Source organism: Salvelinus namaycush, chromosome 38 (genome assembly GCF_016432855.1).
Source record: "Salvelinus namaycush isolate Seneca chromosome 38, SaNama_1.0, whole genome shotgun sequence".
Taxonomy (NCBI): Eukaryota; Metazoa; Chordata; class Actinopteri; order Salmoniformes; family Salmonidae; genus Salvelinus; species Salvelinus namaycush.
Window position 1 is genome coordinate 24024588 of NC_052344.1, and position 19345 is coordinate 24043932.

The 19345-nt window shown below is 45.4% G+C and overlaps 1 protein-coding gene across 1 annotated transcript in view; it reads left to right on the forward strand.

The window, feature by feature from the left end:
- Positions 1-892: 892 nt before the first annotated feature.
- Positions 893-19345, forward strand: part of LOC120032113 (thyrotropin-releasing hormone-degrading ectoenzyme-like) — a 113026-nt gene continuing 94573 nt past the window's right edge. The window contains exons 1-2 of the mRNA XM_038978055.1: positions 893-967; positions 6648-6835. Coding sequence (XP_038833983.1) covers positions 893-967; positions 6648-6835 — 263 coding nt within the window. The remainder of the gene's footprint in view (positions 968-6647; positions 6836-19345) is intronic.

Below are 19345 nucleotides of genomic sequence, written 5' to 3' on the forward strand. Positions count from 1 at the left end.
AGGGACTGTAGCGTAGTCTGTTTTATGGAATCATGGCTCTCTCCGGATATACCGACCCCATACAGTCAGCCGGTGGGGTTCTCCGTATATCACGCGGACATGAAGAAAGAACTCTCCGGATATACCGTCCCCATACAGTCAGTCTGTGGGGTTCTCCGTATATCACGAGGACAGGAAGAAAGAACTCTCCGGATATACCGCCCCCATACAGTCAGCCTGTGGGGTTCTCCGTATATCACGCGGACAGGAAGAAAGAACTCCGGATATACCGTCCCCATACAGTCAGTCTGTGGGGTTCTCCGTATATCACGCGGACATGAAGAAAGAACTCTCCGGATATACCGTCCCCATACAGTCAGCCGGTGGGGTTCTCCGTATATCACGCGGACATGAAGAAAGAACTCTCCGGATATACCGTCCCCATACAGTCAGTCTGTGGGGTTCTCCGTATATCACGCAGACAGGAAGAAAGAACTCTCCGGGGAAAAGAAAAGGTGGAGTTGTATGTGTCATGATTAACTACTCATGGTGGTAATGTACAGGAACGCAAGTCCTTTTGTTCTCCCGATCTGGAATACATCACCATCAAATGGCGACCTCATTACCTCCCTAGATACATTTTCTTCGGTCATCTTCACGGCCGTGTATGTTCCCACCCAAGCCAACACTGCTATGGCTCTCAAAGAACTACACTGAAAAATGGAAACCACATATCCTGAAGCCGCATTGACTGGAGCTGGGGACTTTAATAAAGGAAATTGGAGAAAAAAGAAACCAAAGTTCTATCAACTTTACAATTTATCCAAACCATAAACCATGGATAGATGACATCATTTGCGCAAACCTGAAAGCACGAACCAAAGCATTTAACCACGGCAATTTGACTTGGAACATGGACGTGTACAAACCGACCAGCTATGCCCTCTGTAAGGCCATCAAACAGGCAAAACGACAGTACATGGACCAAGTGGAGTCGCAATTCAACGACTCAGACACGAGACGTATGTGACAGGGACTCCAGACAATCAAGGATTATAAAGGGAAAACCAGCCACGTCGCGGGACACCGACACCTCGCCTCCCGACAAGCTAAACACCTTCATATGTACAGTATATAGGCGTTTTCTAATAATGTATATACTCTCCATACGGTCTATTTCACACCATTATAAACCTCTATATCAGTGGAGGCTGGTGAGGGGAGGACGGCTCATAATAACGACCGGAACGGAGCAAATGGAATGGCATCAAACACCTGGAAACCATGGAAACCATGTGTTGGATGTATTTGATCCCACTCCACATATTCATATTCTGCTCCAGCCATTACCACGAGCCCATCCTCCAAACGCAAGATGCCACCAATCTCCTGTGATATACTGTGTACACTGAACAAAAAATATAAAACGCAACATGTAAAGTGTTGGTTCCATGTTTCATGAGCTGAAATAAAAGATCCCAGAAATGTTCCATATGCACAAAAAGCTTATTTCTCTCAAATGTTGAGCACAAATTTGTTTACATCCCTGTTAGTGAGCATTTCTCCTTTGCCAAGATAATACATCCACCTAACATGTACGGCATATCAAGAAGCTGATTAAACAGCATGATCATTACACAGGTGCACCTTGTGCTGGGGACAGTAAACCAATGCCAGCCCACGACTTTTAGATCTGGCTTCTTCACCTGCGGGATCATCTGAGACCATCCATCCGGACAGCTGATGAGGGTTTGCACAACCGAAAGAATTTGTGCACAAACTGTCAGAAACCGTATCAGAGAAGCTCATCTGCGTACTTGTCATCCTCACCAGGGTCTTGATATGATTGCAGTTCGAAACTAACTTCACTGGGCAAATGCTCACCTTCGATGGCCACTGGCACGCTGAAGAAGTGTACTCTTCACAGATGAATCCCGGTTTCAACTGTATCGGGCCGATAGCAGACAGTGTGTATGGTGTCGTGTGCGCGAGCCATTTAGCTGATGTCATCGTTGTGAACAGAGTGCCCCATGGTGGTGGTGGGGTTATGGTATGGGCAGGCATAAGCTACGGACAATGAACACAATTGTATTTTATCGATGGCAATTTGAATGCACAGAGATACCGTGACGAGAACCTTGAGGCCCATTGTTGTACTATTAATTCAACGTCATCACCTCATGTTTCAGTATGATAATGGACGTCTCCATGTCGCAAGGATATGTACACAATTCCTGGAAGCTGAAAATGTCCCAGTTCTTCCATGGCTTGCATATTCATCAGACATGATACCCATTCAGCATGTTTGGGATGCTCTGGATCGACGTATACGACAGTGTGTTCCAGTTCCCGCCAATATCCAGCAACTTCACACAGCCATTGAAGAGGAGTGGGACAACATTCCACAGGCCACAATCAATAGCCTGATCAACTCTATTCAAAGATGTGTCGCTCTGCATGTGGTAAATGGTGGCCACACCAGATGCTGGCTGGTTTTATAATCCATGGCCCTACCTTTTTTTTAAGTATCTGTCCAGTCATGTGAAATCCATAGATTAAAGGCCTAACGAATTCATTTCATTTGACTGAATTTCTTACATGAACTGTAACTCAGTAAAATCTTTGAAATTGTTGCATGTTGCGTTTATATTTTTTTCAGTGACTTTGGCTCGTTCGGATATTTCTTAACTAGGTATTACTGTACTGTTGGAGCTAGAAACACAAGCATTATGTATTACTGTACTGTTGGAGCTAGAAACACAAGCATTAGGTATTACTGTACTGTTGGAGCTGTAAACACAAGCATTAGGTATTACTGTACTGTTGGAGCTAGAAACACAAGCATTATGTATTACTGTACTGTTGGAGCTGGAAACACAAGCATTATGTATTACTGTACTGTTGGAGCTAGAAACACAAGCATTATGTATTACTGTACTGTTGGAGCTAGAAACACAAGCATTATGTATTACTGTACTGTTGGAGCTAGAAACACAAGCATTATGTACTACTGTACTGTTGGAGCTAGAAACACAAGCATTATCTTTACTGTTGGAGCTAGAAACACAAGCATTATGTATTACTGTACTGTTGGAGCTAGAAACACAAGCATGATTTATTACTGTCTGTTGGAGCTAGAAACACAAGCATTATGTATTACTGTACTGTTGGAGCTAGAAACACAATAATTGTGTATTACTGTACTGTTGGAGCTAGAAACACAAGCATTATGTATTACTGTCTGTTGGAGCTAGAAACACAAGCATTATGTATTACTGTACTGTTGGAGCTGTAAACACAAGCATTATGTATTACTGTACTGTTGGAGCTAGAAACACAAGCATTATGTATTACTGTACTGTTGGAGCTAGAAACACAAGCATTATCTTTACTGTTGGAGCTAGAAACACAAGCATTATGTATTACTGTACTGTTGGAGCTATAAACACAAGCATTATGTATTACTGTACTGTTGGAGCTAGAAACACAAGCATTATGTATTACTGTACTGTTGGAGCTAGAAACACAAGCATTATGTATTACTGTACTGTTGGAGCTAGAAACACAAGCATTATGTATTACTGTACTGTTGGAGCTGTAAACCCAAGCATTATGTATTACTGTACTGTTGGAGCTAGAAACACAAGCATTATGTATTACTGTCTGTTGGAGCTAGAAACACAAGCATTATGTATTACTGTACTGTTGGAGCTAGAAACACAAGCATTATGTATTACTGTCTGTTGGAGCTAGAAACACAAGCATTATGTATTACTGTACTGTTGGAGCTGTAAACCCAAGCATTATGTATTACTGTACTGTTGGAGCTAGAAACACAAGCATTATGTATTACTGTACTGTTGGAGCTAGAAACACAAGCATTATGTATTACTGTCTGTTGGAGCTAGAAACACAAGCATTATGTATTACTGTACTGTTGGAGCTAGAAACACAAGCCTTTCGCTGCACCTGCGATATCTGTAAGATATGTGTCAATAACATTTGATTTGATTTGACCGACAGACCAACGTCTGACTGATTTAACAGGTGGTTAATTGATTCCCCATATCCCCCCAGGCCATGCAGACCGACAGACCAATGTCTGACTGATTTAACAGGTTAATTGGTTAATTGATTCCCCATATCCCCCCAGGCCATGCAGAAGGACATACCAACGTCTGACTGATTTAACAGGTTAATTGGTTAATTGATTCCCCATATCCACCCAGGCCATGCAGACCGACAGACCAATGTCTGACTGATTAAACTGGTTAATTGATTCCCCATATCCCCCCAGGCCATGCAGACCGACAGACCAATGTCTGACTGATTTAACAGGTGGTTAATTGATTCCCCATATCCCCCCAGGCCATGCAGAACGACAGACCAATGTCTGACTGATTTAACAGGTTAATTGGTTAATTGATTCCCCATATCCCCCCCAGGCCATGCAGACCGACAGACCAATGTCTGACTGATTTAACAGGTTAATTGGTTAATTGATTACCCATATCCCCCAGGCCATGCAGACCGACAGACCAATGTCTGACTGATTTAACAGGTGGTTAATTGATTCCCCATATCCACCCCAGGCTATGCAGACCGACAGAACAACGTCTGACTGATTTAACAGGTGGTTAATTGATTCCCCGCAGACCGACAGACCAATGTCTGACTGATTTAACAGGTGGTTAATTGATTCCCCATATCCCCCCAGGCCATGCAGACCGACAGACCAATGTCTGACTGATTTAACAGGTTAATTGGTTAATTGATTCCCCATATCCCCCCAGGCCATGCAGACCGACAGACCAATGTCTGACTGATTTAACAGGTGGTTAATTGATTCCCCATATCCCCCCAGGCCATGCAGACCGACAGACCAATGTCTGACTGATTTAACAGGTGGTTAATTGATTCCCCATATCCCCCCAGGCCATGCAGACCGACAGACCAATGTCTGACTGATTTAACAGGTGGTTAATTGATTCCCCATATCCCCCCAGGCCATGCAGACCGACAGACCAATGTCTGACTGATTAAACTGGTTAATTGATTCCCCATATCCCCCCCAGGCCATGCAGACCGACAGACCAATGTCTGACTGATTTAACAGGTTAATTGATTCCCCATATCCCCCCCAGGCCATGCAGACCGACAGACCAATGTCTGACTGATTAAACTGGTTAATTGATTCCCCATATCCCCCCCAGGCCATGCAGACCGACAGACCAATGTCTGACTGATTTAACAGGTGGTTAATTGATTCCCCATATCCCCCCAGGCCATGCAGATTGACAGACCAACGTCTGACTGATTTAACAGGTGGTTAATTGATTCCCCATATCCCCCCAGGCCATGCAGACCGACAGACCAATGTCTGACTGATTTAACAGGTTAATTGGTTAATTGATTCCCCATATCCCCCCAGGCCATGCAGACCGACAGAACAACGTCTGACTGATTTAACAGGTGGTTAATTGATTCCCCATATCCCCCCAGGCCATGCAGACCGACAGACCAATGTCTGACTGATTTAACAGGTTAATTGGTTAATTGATTACCCATATCCCCCCAGGCCATGCAGACCGACAGACCAATGTCTGACTGATTTAACAGGTGGTTAATTGATTCCCCATATCCCCCCAGGCCATGCAGACCGACAGACCAATGTCTGACTGATTTAACAGGTGGTTAATTGATTCCCCATATCCCCCCCAGGCCATGCAGACCGACAGACCAATGTCTGACTGATTTAACAGGTGGTTAATTGATTCCCCATATCCCCCCCAGGCCATGCAGACCGACAGACCAATGTCTGACTGATTTAACAGGTTAATTGGTTAATTGATTCCCCATATCCCCCCAGGCCATGCAGATTGACAGACCAATGTCTGACTGATTAAACTGGTTAATTGATTCCCCATATCCCCCCAGGCCATGCAGACCGACAGACCAATGTCTGACTGATTTAACAGGTGGTTAATTGATTCCCCATATCCACCCCAGGCCATGCAGAACGACAGACCAATGTCTGACTGATTTAACAGGTTAATTGGTTAATTGATTACCCATATCCCCCCAGGCCATGCAGACCGACAGAACAACGTCTGACTGATTTAACAGGTGGTTAATTGATTCCCCATATCCCCCCAGGCCATGCAGACCGACAGACCAATGTCTGACTGATTTAACAGGTTAATTGGTTAATTGATTCTCCATATCCCCCCAGGCCATGCAGACCGACAGAACAACGTCTGACTGATTTAACAGGTGGTTAATTGATTCCCCATATCCCCCCCAGGCCATGCAGACCGACAGACCAATGTCTGACTGATTTAACAGGTTAATTGGTTAATTGATTCCCCATATCCCCCCCAGGCCATGCAGACCGACAGACCAATGTCTGACTGATTTAACAGGTTAATTGGTTAATTGATTCCCCATATCCCCCCCAGGCCATGCAGACCGACAGAACAACGTCTGACTGATTTAACAGGTGGTTAATTGATTCCCCATATCCCCCCAGGCCATGCAGACCGACAGAACAACGTCTGACTGATTTAACAGGTGGTTAATTGATTCCCCATATCCCCCCAGGCCATGCAGACCGACAGACCAATGTCTGACTGATTTAACAGGTTAATTGATTCCCCATATCCCCCCAGGCCATGCAGAAGGAAGGGAAGGACATCAACATTAAGGAGGTGATGGACTGCTGGACCCTCCAGATGGGTTATCCTGTTGTGACCATCAGTAAGAACTACAGTCTGGACCACAGCGTCACCATCACACAGGAACACTTTGTCTACGACAGGGACGCCAAGATCCGAGACCCTGACCTTTTCAACAGAAGGTAGGTACTGTCAGCTGAGGACTGCAGAATTTTTTATTTGGGTTTTTAACCCTTCTTTATATTATTATTATTCAAATTCGTATTATTTTATTCGTCTCACTTCCACAAAAACAAAGAGTGCAAAGTGAGAAGCTAATACCATGTATGAAGAAACTAGTCTTCTCCTGTCCACACAGTGGAGGTAACAGACAGCTAGTCTTCTCCTGTCCACACAGTGGAGGTAACAGACAGCTAGTCTTCTCCTGTCCACACAGTGGAGGTAACAGACAACTAGTCTTCTCCTGTCCACACAGTGGAGGTAACAGACAGCTAGTCTTCTCCTGTCCACACAGTGGAGGTAACAGACAGCTAGTCTTCTCCTGTCCACAGTGGAGGTAACAGACAGCTAGTCTTCTCCTGTCCACACAGTGGAGGTAACAGACATCTAGTCTTCTCCTGTCCACACAGTGGAGGTAACAGACAGCTAGTCTTCTCCTGTCCACAGTGGAGGTAACAGACAGCTAGTCTTCTCCTGTCCACACAGTGGAGGTAACAGACGGCTAGTCTTCTCCTGTCCACACAGTGGAGTTAACAGACAGCTAGTCTTCTCCTGTCCACACAGTGGAGGTAACAGACAGCTAGTCTTCTCCTGTCCACACAGTGGAGGTAACAGACGGCTAGTCTTCTCCTGTCCACACAGTGGAGTTAACAGACAGCTAGTCTTCTCCTGTCCACACAGTGGAGGTAACAGACGGCTAGTCTTCTCCTGTCCACACAGTGGAGTTAACAGAGCTAGTCTTCTCCTATCCACACAGTGGAGGTAACAGACAGCTAGTCTTCTCCTATCCACACAGTGGAGGTAACAGACGGCTAGTCTTCTCCTGTCCACACAGTGGAGTTAACAGACAGCTAGTCTTCTCCTGTCCACACAGTGGAGGTAACAGACGGCTAGTCTTCTCCTGTCCACACAGTGGAGTTAACAGACAGCTAGTCTTCTCCTGTCCACACAGTGGAGTTAACAGACAGCTAGTCTTCTCCTATCCACACAGTGGAGGTAACAGACAGCTAGTCTTCTCCTATCCACACAGTGGAGGTAACAGACGGCTAGTCTTCTCCTGTCCACACAGTGGAGTTAACAGACAGCTAGTCTTCTCCTGTCCACACAGTGGAGGTAACAGACAGCTAGTCTTCTCCTGTCCACACAGTGGAGGTAACAGACAGCTAGTCTTCTCCTGTCCACACAGTGGAGGTAACAGACAGCTAGTCTTCTCCTGTCCACACAGTGGAGGTAACAGACGGCTAGTCTTCTCCTGTCCACACAGTGGAGGTAACAGACAGCTAGTCTTCTCCTGTCCACACAGTGGAGTTAACAGACAGCTAGTCTTCTCCTGTCCACACAGTGGAGGTAACAGACGGCTAGTCTTCTCCTGTCCACAGTGGAGGTAACAGACAGCTAGTCTTCTCCTGTCCACACAGTGGAGGTAACAGACATCTAGTCTTCTCCTGTCCACACAGTGGAGGTAACAGATAGCTAGTCTTCTCCTGTCCACAGTGGAGGTAACAGACAGCTAGTCTTCTCCTGTCCACACAGTGGAGGTAACAGACGGCTAGTCTTCTCCTGTCCACACAGTGGAGTTAACAGACAGCTAGTCTTCTCATGTCCACACAGTGGAGGTAACAGACAGCTAGTCTTCTCCTGTCCACACAGTGGAGGTAACAGACGGCTAGTCTTCTCCTGTCCACACAGTGGAGTTAACAGACAGCTAGTCTTCTCCTGTCCACACAGTGGAGGTAACAGACAGCTAGTCTTCTCCTGTCCACAGTGGAGGTAACAGACAGCTAGTCTTCTCCTATCCACACAGTGGAGGTAACAGACAGCTAGTCTTCTCCTGTCCACACAGTGGAGTTAACAGACAGCTAGTCTTCTCCTATCCACACAGTGGAGGTAACAGACAGCTAGTCTTCTCCTATCCACACAGTGGAGGTAACAGACGGCTAGTCTTCTCCTGTCCACACAGTGGAGTTAACAGACAGCTAGTCTTCTCCTGTCCACACAGTGGAGGTAACAGACGGCTAGTCTTCTCCTGTCCACACAGTGGAGTTAACAGACAGCTAGTCTTCTCCTGTCCACACAGTGGAGTTAACAGACAGCTAGTCTTCTCCTATCCACACAGTGGAGGTAACAGACAGCTAGTCTTCTCCTATCCACACAGTGGAGGTAACAGACGGCTAGTCTTCTCCTGTCCACACAGTGGAGTTAACAGACAGCTAGTCTTCTCCTGTCCACACAGTGGAGGTAACAGACAGCTAGTCTTCTCCTGTCCACACAGTGGAGGTAACAGACAGCTAGTCTTCTCCTGTCCACACAGTGGAGGTAACAGACAGCTAGTCTTCTCCTGTCCACACAGTGGAGGTAACAGACGGCTAGTCTTCTCCTGTCCACACAGTGGAGGTAACAGACAGCTAGTCTTCTCCTGTCCACACAGTGGAGTTAACAGACAGCTAGTCTTCTCCTGTCCACACAGTGGAGGTAACAGACGGCTAGTCTTCTCCTGTCCACAGTGGAGGTAACAGACAGCTAGTCTTCTCCTGTCCACACAGTGGAGGTAACAGACATCTAGTCTTCTCCTGTCCACACAGTGGAGGTAACAGATAGCTAGTCTTCTCCTGTCCACAGTGGAGGTAACAGACAGCTAGTCTTCTCCTGTCCACACAGTGGAGGTAACAGACGGCTAGTCTTCTCCTGTCCACACAGTGGAGTTAACAGACAGCTAGTCTTCTCATGTCCACACAGTGGAGGTAACAGACAGCTAGTCTTCTCCTGTCCACACAGTGGAGGTAACAGACGGCTAGTCTTCTCCTGTCCACACAGTGGAGTTAACAGACAGCTAGTCTTCTCCTGTCCACACAGTGGAGGTAACAGACAGCTAGTCTTCTCCTGTCCACAGTGGAGGTAACAGACAGCTAGTCTTCTCCTATCCACACAGTGGAGGTAACAGACAGCTAGTCTTCTCCTGTCCACACAGTGGAGGTAACAGACAGCTAGTCTTCTCCTGTCCACACAGTGGAGGTAACAGACGGCTAGTCTTCTCCTGTCCACACAGTGGAGGTAACAGACAGCTAGTCTTCTCCTGTCCACACAGTGGAGGTAACAGACAGCTAGTCTTCTCCTGTCCACACAGTGGAGGTAACAGACGGCTAGTCTTCTCCTGTCCACACAGTGGAGGTAACAGACAGCTAGTCTTCTCCTATCCACACAGTGGAGGTAACAGACAGCTAGTCTTCTCCTGTCCACACAGTGGAGGTAACAGACAGCTAGTCTTCTCCTGTCCACACAGTGGAGGTAACAGACGGCTAGTCTTCTCCTGTCCACACAGTGGAGGTAACAGACAGCTAGTCTTCTCCTGTCCACACAGTGGAGGTAACAGACGGCTAGTCTTCTCCTGTCCACACAGTGGAGGTAACAGACAGCTAGTCTTCTCCTGTCCACACAGTGGAGGTAACAGACGGCTAGTCTTCTCCTGTCCACACAGTGGAGTTAACAGACAGCTAGTCTTCTCATGTCCACACAGTGGAGGTAACAGACAGCTAGTCTTCTCCTGTCCACACAGTGGAGGTAACAGACGGCTAGTCTTCTCCTGTCCACACAGTGGAGTTAACAGACAGCTAGTCTTCTCCTGTCCACACAGTGGAGGTAACAGACAGCTAGTCTTCTCCTGTCCACAGTGGAGGTAACAGACAGCTAGTCTTCTCCTATCCACACAGTGGAGGTAACAGACAGCTAGTCTTCTCCTGTCCACACAGTGGAGGTAACAGACGGCTAGTCTTCTCCTGTCCACACAGTGGAGGTAACAGACGGCTAGTCTTCTCCTGTCCACACAGTGGAGGTAACAGACAGCTAGTCTTCTCCTGTCCACACAGTGGAGGTAACAGACAGCTAGTCTTCTCCTGTCCACACAGTGGAGGTAACAGACGGCTAGTCTTCTCCTGTCCACACAGTGGAGGTAACAGACAGCTAGTCTTCTCCTATCCACACAGTGGAGGTAACAGACAGCTAGTCTTCTCCTGTCCACACAGTGGAGGTAACAGACAGCTAGTCTTCTCCTGTCCACACAGTGGAGGTAACAGACGGCTAGTCTTCTCCTGTCCACACAGTGGAGGTAACAGACAGCTAGTCTTCTCCTGTCCACACAGTGGAGGTAACAGACGGCTAGTCTTCTCCCGTCCACAGTGGAGGTAACAGACAGCTAGTCTTCTCCTGTCCACACAGTGGAGGTAACAGACGGCTAGTCTTCTCCTGTCCACACAGTGGAGGTAACAGACAGCTAGTCTTCTCCTGTCCACACAGTGGAGGTAACAGCTGCCGATCAGGTCTACTGTATTACTAAACTGTTCTCGCCCAGATGATCTCTCTCTCTCTCTCTCTTTTGTTGTAAATATGTAAATGTTATTATTTAAAGTATGTATTGTTTCATTTGCATGTTTTATTCACAACTGCAATGTCGGAGCTGGCAGCTGAAGAATTTCACTGTACCCTGCAACTACATCTGCGTCCCTGTGCATGTGACTAATAAAATCGAATCTAATATCTCTCTCTCTCTCTCGCTTATGCAGAGCTGTGTTCAGAAGGGTAGACCTGTGTTCAAAAGGGTAGACCTGTGTTCAAAAGGGTAGAGCTGTGTTCAAAAGGGTAGAGCTGTGTTCAGAAGGGTAGAGCTGTGTTCAGAAGGGCAGAGCTGTGTTCAGAAGGGTAGAGCTGTGTTCAGAAGGGTAGAGCTGTGTTCAGAAGGGCAGAGCTGTGTTCAGAAGGGTAGAGCTGTGTTCAGAAGGGCAGAGCTGTGTTCAGAAGGGTAGAGCTGTGTTCAGAAGGGTAGAGCTGTGTTCAGAAGGGCAGAGCTGTGTTCAGAAGGGCAGAGCTGTGTTCAGAAGGGTAGAGCTGTGTTCAGAAGGGCAGAGCTGTGTTCAGAAGGGCAGAGCTGTGCTCAGAAGGGTAGAGCTGTGTTCAGAAGGGTAGAGCTGTGTTCAGAAGGGTAGAGCTGTGTTCAGAAGGGTAGAGCTGTGTTCAGAAGGGCAGAGCTGTGTTCAGAAGGGTAGAGCTGTGTTCAGAAGGGTAGAGCTGTGTTCAGAAGGGTAGAGCTGTGTTCAGAAGGGTAGAGCTGTGTTCAGAAGGGCAGAGCTGTGTTCAGAAGGGTAGAGCTGTGTTCAGAAGGGTAGAGCTGTGTTCAGAAGGGTAGAGCTGTGTTCAGAAGGGTAGACCTGTGCTCAGAAGGGTAGAGCTGTGTTCAGAAGGGTAGAGCTGTGTTCAGAAGGGTAGAGCTGTGTTCAGAAGGGTAGAGCTGTGTTCAGAAGGGTAGAGCTGTGTTCAGAAGGGTAGAGCTGTGTTCAGAAGCAGTAGTGTTCAGGAGAAGTCCTGGCAACACGTGGATGGATTAGTTTAATCTTCCATGAAGGTGAGGTTAATAATTCATTCTGAACCAATCTGGTTTCCCTCCCTCGTGTTCCTCTGATTCGGGCCGGCAAGGCCGCTAGCGAGGCGAGGAGAGGGATAAGCGAGGAGAGGAGAGGCAAGGGACATCGTCTCTGCACCGTAATACTGGTCTTCTCTCCATGCTTTACCTCTGCCCTGGGGAAGGAGTTTACCTCCCAAAATCCAATTTTTACTTAAGAAATAACTATTGTCTCAATTTTGGGCAAAATAAATCTCCCCTTTTTAGAAGACAGAGAGGAAGGGGAAAAGGGTAATCGGCTGTAGATAATGTAGGGGAAACTTCACACCACTGAAGGTTGTAGATAATGTAGGGGAAACTTCACACCACTGAAGGTTGTAGATAATGTAGGGGAAACTTCACACCACTGAAGGTTGTAGATAATGTAGGGGAAACTTCACACCACTGAAGGCTGTAGTTAATGTAGGGGAAACGTCACACCACTGAAGACTGTAGATAATGTAAGGGAAACTTCACACCACTGAAGACTGTAGATAATGTAGGGGAAACTTCACACCACTGAAGACTGTAGATAATGTAGGGGAAACTTCACACCACTGAAGGCTGTACATAATGTAGGGGAAACTTCACACCACTGAAGGCTGTAGATAATGTAGCCTGTCCAATGGATGCTGCATAATATTTCTAAAATGCTCTTCTGCAGGGCACATACTGTACTGACAGGGCACGTAACCCCCTCTCGGTTGTCAATGGCAACGTTTATCTCCCGTCCTCACCTGCCGTTGGTAGACTTGTTTTTTCGGTCTTAGCGTGCTTCTTCTGAAAGCTTACTGGAGAAAGAAAACTGCTAATGGTGACTCAAACACCCCAGCTTTCTCATTTTGACATTTAAAACAAGTAAACACCATTCAACCTTTAAATTCCCCCAACCCATCATAGCTGGCTACCTTGGCCTGCACTGGGCAATAATGAGAAAAGGCTTTTAAGGAATCAATAGGTAAACTAGCAGGCTCCCTCACACCTGTCTCTCTCTGTCTCTCTCTGTCTCTCTCTGTCTCTCTCTGTCTCTCTCTGTCTCTGTCTCTGTCTCTGTCTCTGTCTCTCTCTCTCTCTCTCTCTCTCTCTCGCTCTCGCTCTCGTTCTCGCTCTCGCTCTCGCTCTCTCTCGCTCTCTCTCAAGATTTTAATACTTGTAAACTATTTCACTCTGTTCAGTAAAGTCTCAAGCCAAGCTTGGAGGTGGTGCAGGCATCGTTCATACATTCTAACAGGTGTGCATCCATTTGCATGACATTACAGTTTGTGTTTTGATTATTCTGATCTAGCATCAACAGTCCTGAAGGATATTCATAAGGCTGTGGGTGGATGAACAACATTGTATCTCGACCAGACCACCTATTATTGATTAAAGGCAGGCCAGCCAGGTAGAGAGAGAGGTAGAGAGGTAGAGGGAGAGAGAGGTGGAGAGGGAGAAAGAGGTAGAGAGGGAGAGAGGTGTAGAGAGGTAGAGAGGGAGAGGTGTAGAGAGGTAGAGGGAGAGAGAGGTAGAGAGGTAGAAGGAGCGGGAGAGAGGGAGAGAGGGAGAGAGGGAGAGAGAGTGAGAGTGAGTGAGAGTGAGTGAGTGAGTGAGTGAGTGAGAGTGAGAGTGAGTGTGAGAGAATGAGAGAGAGTGAGTGTGAGAGTGAGTGAGAGTGTGAGAGTGAGTGAGTGAGTGAGAGTGAGTGAGAGTGAGAGAGAGTAAGAGAGAGCGAGTGAGAGTGAGAGAGAGAGAGAGTGAGAGAGTGAGAGAGAGAGAGTGAGAGAGAGAGAGTGAGAGAGAGAGTGAGAGAGAGAGTGAGAGAGAGTGAGTGAGAGTGAGTGAGAGTGAGTGAGTGAGTGAGTGAGAGTGAGTGAGAGTGAGTGAGTGAGAGTGAGTGAGAGTGAGTGAGTGAGAGTCAGTGAGAGTCAGTGAGAGTCAGTGAGAGTGAGTGCGAGTGAGTGAGTGAGAGTGAGAGTGAGTGAGAGTGAGAGAGAGTGAGTGAGAGAGAGTGAGAGAGAGTGAGAGAGAGTGAGAGAGAGTGAGAGTGAGAGAGAGTGAGTGAGAGAGAGTGAGAGAGAGTGAGAGAGAGTGAGTGAGAGTGAGTGAGAGTGAGAGTGAGTGTCAGAGAATGAGAGAGCGTGAGAGAGAGAGAGTGAGAGAGAGTGAGAGAGAGTGAGTGAGAGAGAGAGAGTGAGAGAGAGAGAGAGAGAGAGTGAGAGTGAGTGAGAGTGAGTGAGAGTGAGTGAGTGAGTGAGTGAGTGAGTGAGTGAGTGAGTGAGTGAGTGAGTGAGTGAGTGAGTGAGTGAGTGAGTGAGTGAGTGAGTGAGTGAGTGAGTGAGTGAGTGAGTGAGTGAGTGAGAGTGAGAGTGAGTGAGAGTGAGAGTGCGAGTGCGAGTGAGAGCGAGAGCGAGAGCGAGCAAGAGGGAGACAGAGGGAGAGAGAGATGAGAGATGGCGAAACAACAGACGGTAGAGGCCTTTGGTGTTTCCTGGTCGTGCTAGACTTGAGGCACACTTACCAGTTATAAATAATAATAGCTACCCTACTCCACAACACATGAAACATTGAACAGGCTCTATGCACGCCAGGCCAGCAGTATCTTCTCTTTGAAAGTCAAGTGGATGATGGTTGAGTTTCTGACTCACTCCACAATTCATATTCTTCTTTCCTTCATTTTTGCCCAGCGATAGAGTATCTGTTCTTTTAAAAGTCAAGTTTGTCGCTCTTGAAAAAAAAACATTTTTTTACATAACATTTTAGTCATATAGCAGACGCTCTTATCCAGAGCACGTTACAATTAGTGCATTCATTTTAAGATAACTAGGTAAGATAACCGTATATCTCAGTCATAGTCAGTACATTCTTCCTCAATAAAGTAGCACAGCAAAGTCAGTGGTAGTAGAAGGGAAATAATGTTGAGTGTTAGTTCCCAAAAGGGGGAGGTACTGTGGGATTATTTAACATACTCTTTGAAGAGGGGGGGGTTTCAGATGTTTTCAGAAAACGGGCAGGGACTCAGTTCTCCTAGCTTCAGGGGGAAGATGGGCAGGGACTCAGTTCTCCTAGCTTCAGGGGGAAGATGGGCAGGGACTCAGTTCTCCTAGCTTCAGGGGGAAGATGGGCAGGGACTCAGTTCTCCTAGCTTCAGGGGGAAGATGGGCAGGGACTCAGTTCTCCTAGCTTCAGGGGGAAGATGGGCAGGGACTCAGTTCTCCTAGCTTCAGGGGGAAGATGGGCAGGGACTCAGTTCTCCTAGCTTCAGGGGGAAGATGGGCAGGGACTCAGTTCTCCTAGCTTCAGGGGGAAGATGGGCAGGGACTCAGTTCTCCTAGCTTCAGGGGGAAGATGGGCAGGGACTCCGCTGTCCTAACTTCTGGGGGAAGATGGGCAGGGACTCTGCTGTCCTAACTTCTGGGGGAAGTTGATTCCACCATCGGGGCGTTTTTGCAGGGTCACACCAAGGTTTTTTTCACTCTGGGAGGGGGACACCGTGGAGTTCTCCACCTTGTTGGAGAGGTCTTGGTCACGTCCCTGACCAAGGCCCTTCTCCTCCGATTGCTCAGTTTGGCCAGGCAGCCAGCTCTAGGAAGAGTCTTGGTGGTTCCAATCTTCTTCCATTTAAAAAAATTATGGAGGCCACTGTGTTCTTGGGGAACTTCAATGCTGTAGACATTTTTTGGTACCCTTCCCCAGATCTGTGCCTCGACACAATCCTGTCTCGGAGCTCTACAGACAATTCCTTCAACCTCAAGGATGATCAATGGAAACAGGATGCATCTGAGCTCAATTTTGAGTCTCATAGCAAAGGGTCTGAATACTTATGTAAATATGGTATTTCTGTTTTTTATTAGTAATACATTTGATAAAAATAAATTAAAACTGTTTTTGCTTTGTCATGATGGGGTATTGTGTGTAGATAGCTGAGAAAAAAATAATATTGAATCCGTTTTAGAATAAGGCTGTAACATAAGAAAATGTGGAAAAAGGGAAGGGGTCTGAATACTTTCCGAATGCACTGTAAACCATCAACTGTGTGAATACCATTGGTGTTTAATATGAGGGTTTCATCATGAACTACCCCTCCCCCCTAATAAATATATATATAATTTTTTTTTTGAATGACAGGAAATTTGTTCTTAAACAGTAACATTTTCTCTCAGCCTCGTGGCAAAATATTTACAATAGCATGAGATTAGCTATAAAACTGCACATTTTCTCTCAGTTTAATAGCAACATGTGTAGAATAGCAGGAAATTAGCTCTAAAACAGTAACATTTTCTCTCAGCCTCGTGGCAAAATATTTACAATAGCATGAGATTAGCTATAAAACTGCACATTTTCTCTCAGTTTAATAGCAACATGTGTAGAATAGCAGGAAATTAGCTCTAAAACAGTAAGATTTTCTCTCAGCCTCATGGCGAAATATTTACAATAGCATGAGATTAGTTGTAAAACTGCTCAGGTTCTCTCCGCCCCAAGGCAACAGAAATAGACGTAAACTGCTCTAAGCCACTATCCCCACTCCCTGACACCAGTCATGGAGAAAATAAATTGCTAAATGAAATTAGTGGTTGAAGGCACTAAATTAATTTCCTGGTCACCTGCAGAGAACTGTGGTGCGTGACTATTACAGGGGCGTTGCAATTACACCCGCTAATTACCTTCTACTCCCCCGCGGGTGTTTCCAGAACATCTAACCTGACGCTGCACCCAAATGGCACCCTATTCCCTGTATAGCGGACTACTTTTGACCAGGGCCCTATTCCCTGTATAGTGCACTACTTTTAACCAGGGCCCTATTCCCTGTATAGTGCACTACTTTAGATCAGGGCCCTATTCCCTGTATAGTGCACTACTTTAGATCAGGGCCCTATTCCCTGTATAGTGCACTACTTTTAACCAGGGCCCTATTCCCTGTATAGTGCACTACTTTTAACCAGGGCCCTATTCCCTGTATAGTGCACTACTTTTGACCAGGGCCCGTTGGATGCCATTTGGGACGCAGGCCTAGTTTATTGTGTCTGGAATTCTGACTACGAGTCTGGGAGATTGTCAGAGTGCATCGTGGGGGTTTTATGGATGAAGAATTGACTTGAGCGCTTAGAAATTAATCGCAACGATACTTTCGTATAGGGAAGGTGGAGCCATTTGGGTACAGCCTCAGGTTAGATGTGAGTACAGTCAGAGGACCTGAAAGATGAAATCAACGTTCAGCATGAGATGGAATTCACAGCTCAATAATCACTACGACTACGAGTGGGCTGGGGAATTTATAACTCAAGGTAGTATTGAAGTATTCTGTTATAACTCAAGGTAGTAGTGAAGTATTCTGCTATAACTCAAGGTAGTAGTGAAGTATTCTGCTATAACTCAAGGTAGTATTGAAGTATTCTGCTATAACTCAAGGTAGTAGTGAAGTATTCTGCTATAACTCAAGGTAGTATTGAAGTATTCTGTTATAACTCAAGGTAGTAGTGAAGTATTCTACTATAACTCAAGGTAGTAGTGAAGTATTCTGCTATAACTCAAGGTAGTAGTGAAGTATTCTGCTATAACTCAAGGTAGTAGTGAAGTATTCTGCTATAACTCAAGGTAGTAGTGAAGTATTCTGCTATAACTCAAGGTAGTAGTGAAGTATTCTGTTATAACTCAAGGTAGTAGTGAAGTATTCTGCTATAACTCAAGGTAGTATTTAAGTATTCTGCTATAACTCAAGGTAGTATTGAAGTATTCTGCTATAACTCAAGGTAGTAGTGAAGTATTCTGCTATAACTCAAGGTAGTAGTGAAGTATTCTGTTTTAACTCAAGGTAGTAGTGAAGTATTCTGCTATAACTCAAGGTAGTATTTAAGTATTCTGCTATAACTCAAGGTAGTAGTGAAGTATTCTGTTATAACTCAAGGTAGTAGTGAAGTATTCTGCTATAACTCAATGTAGTAGTGAAGTATTCTGTTATAACTGAAGGTAGTATTGAAGTATTCTGTTTTAACTCAAGGTAGTATTGGGGCAGCAGATATCCTAGTGGTTTGAGTGTTTGGCCAGTAACCGAAAGGTTGCTGGATCAAATCCCCGAGCTGACAAGGTAAAAATCTGTCGGTCTGCCCCTGAACAAGGCAGTTAACCCACTGTTCCTAGGCCGTCGTTGTAAATAAGAATCTGTTCTTAACTGACTTGCCTAGTTAAATAAAGGTTACACACAGTATTGAAGTATTCTGTTATAACTGAAGGTAGTATTGAAGTATTCTGTTACAACGGAAGGTAGTATTGCAGTATTCTGTTTAACTCAAAGTAGTATTGAAGTATTCTGTTATAACTCAAGGTAGTATTGAAGTATTATGTTAAAACTCAAGGTAGTATTGAAGTATTCTGCTATAACTCAAGGTAGTATTGAAGTATTATGTTAAAACTCAAGGTAGTATTGAAGTATTCTGTTATAACTCAAGGTAGTATTGAAGTATTATGTTATAACTGAGGGTAGTATTGAAGTATTCTGTTATAACTCAAGGTAGTAGTGAAGTATTCTGCTATAACTCAAGGTAGTATTGAAGTATTCTGTTATAAATCAAGGTAGTATTTAAGTATTCTGCTATAACTCAAGGTAGTGGTGAAGTATTCTGTTATAACTGAAGGTAGTATTGAAGTATTCTGTTATAACTCAAGGTAGTGGTGAAGTATTCTGCTATAACTCAAGGTAGTGGTGAAGTATTCTGTTATAACTGAAGGTAGTATTGAAGTATTCTGTTATAACTCAAGGTAGTGGTGAAGTATTCTGTTATAACTCAAGGTAGTAGTGAAGTATTCTGTTATAACTCAAGGTAGTAGTGAAGTATTCTGTTATGACTCAAGATTGTATTTAAGTATTCTGTGTGGAACTGGACATCAAGTGAAAACCGCAGAGGGAAATGATATAACAACAAAATCCACGGACTATATTATGAACACACTAGTGCAACTACCTGTCAGTGTGATAGACTCCATCGATACACTTTTATAATCTGAACATAAAGGATTATGGTATCCATGCAGGTGTTGCTGTATGGTTTCCTTTTTTATGGTGTTTTGAGGA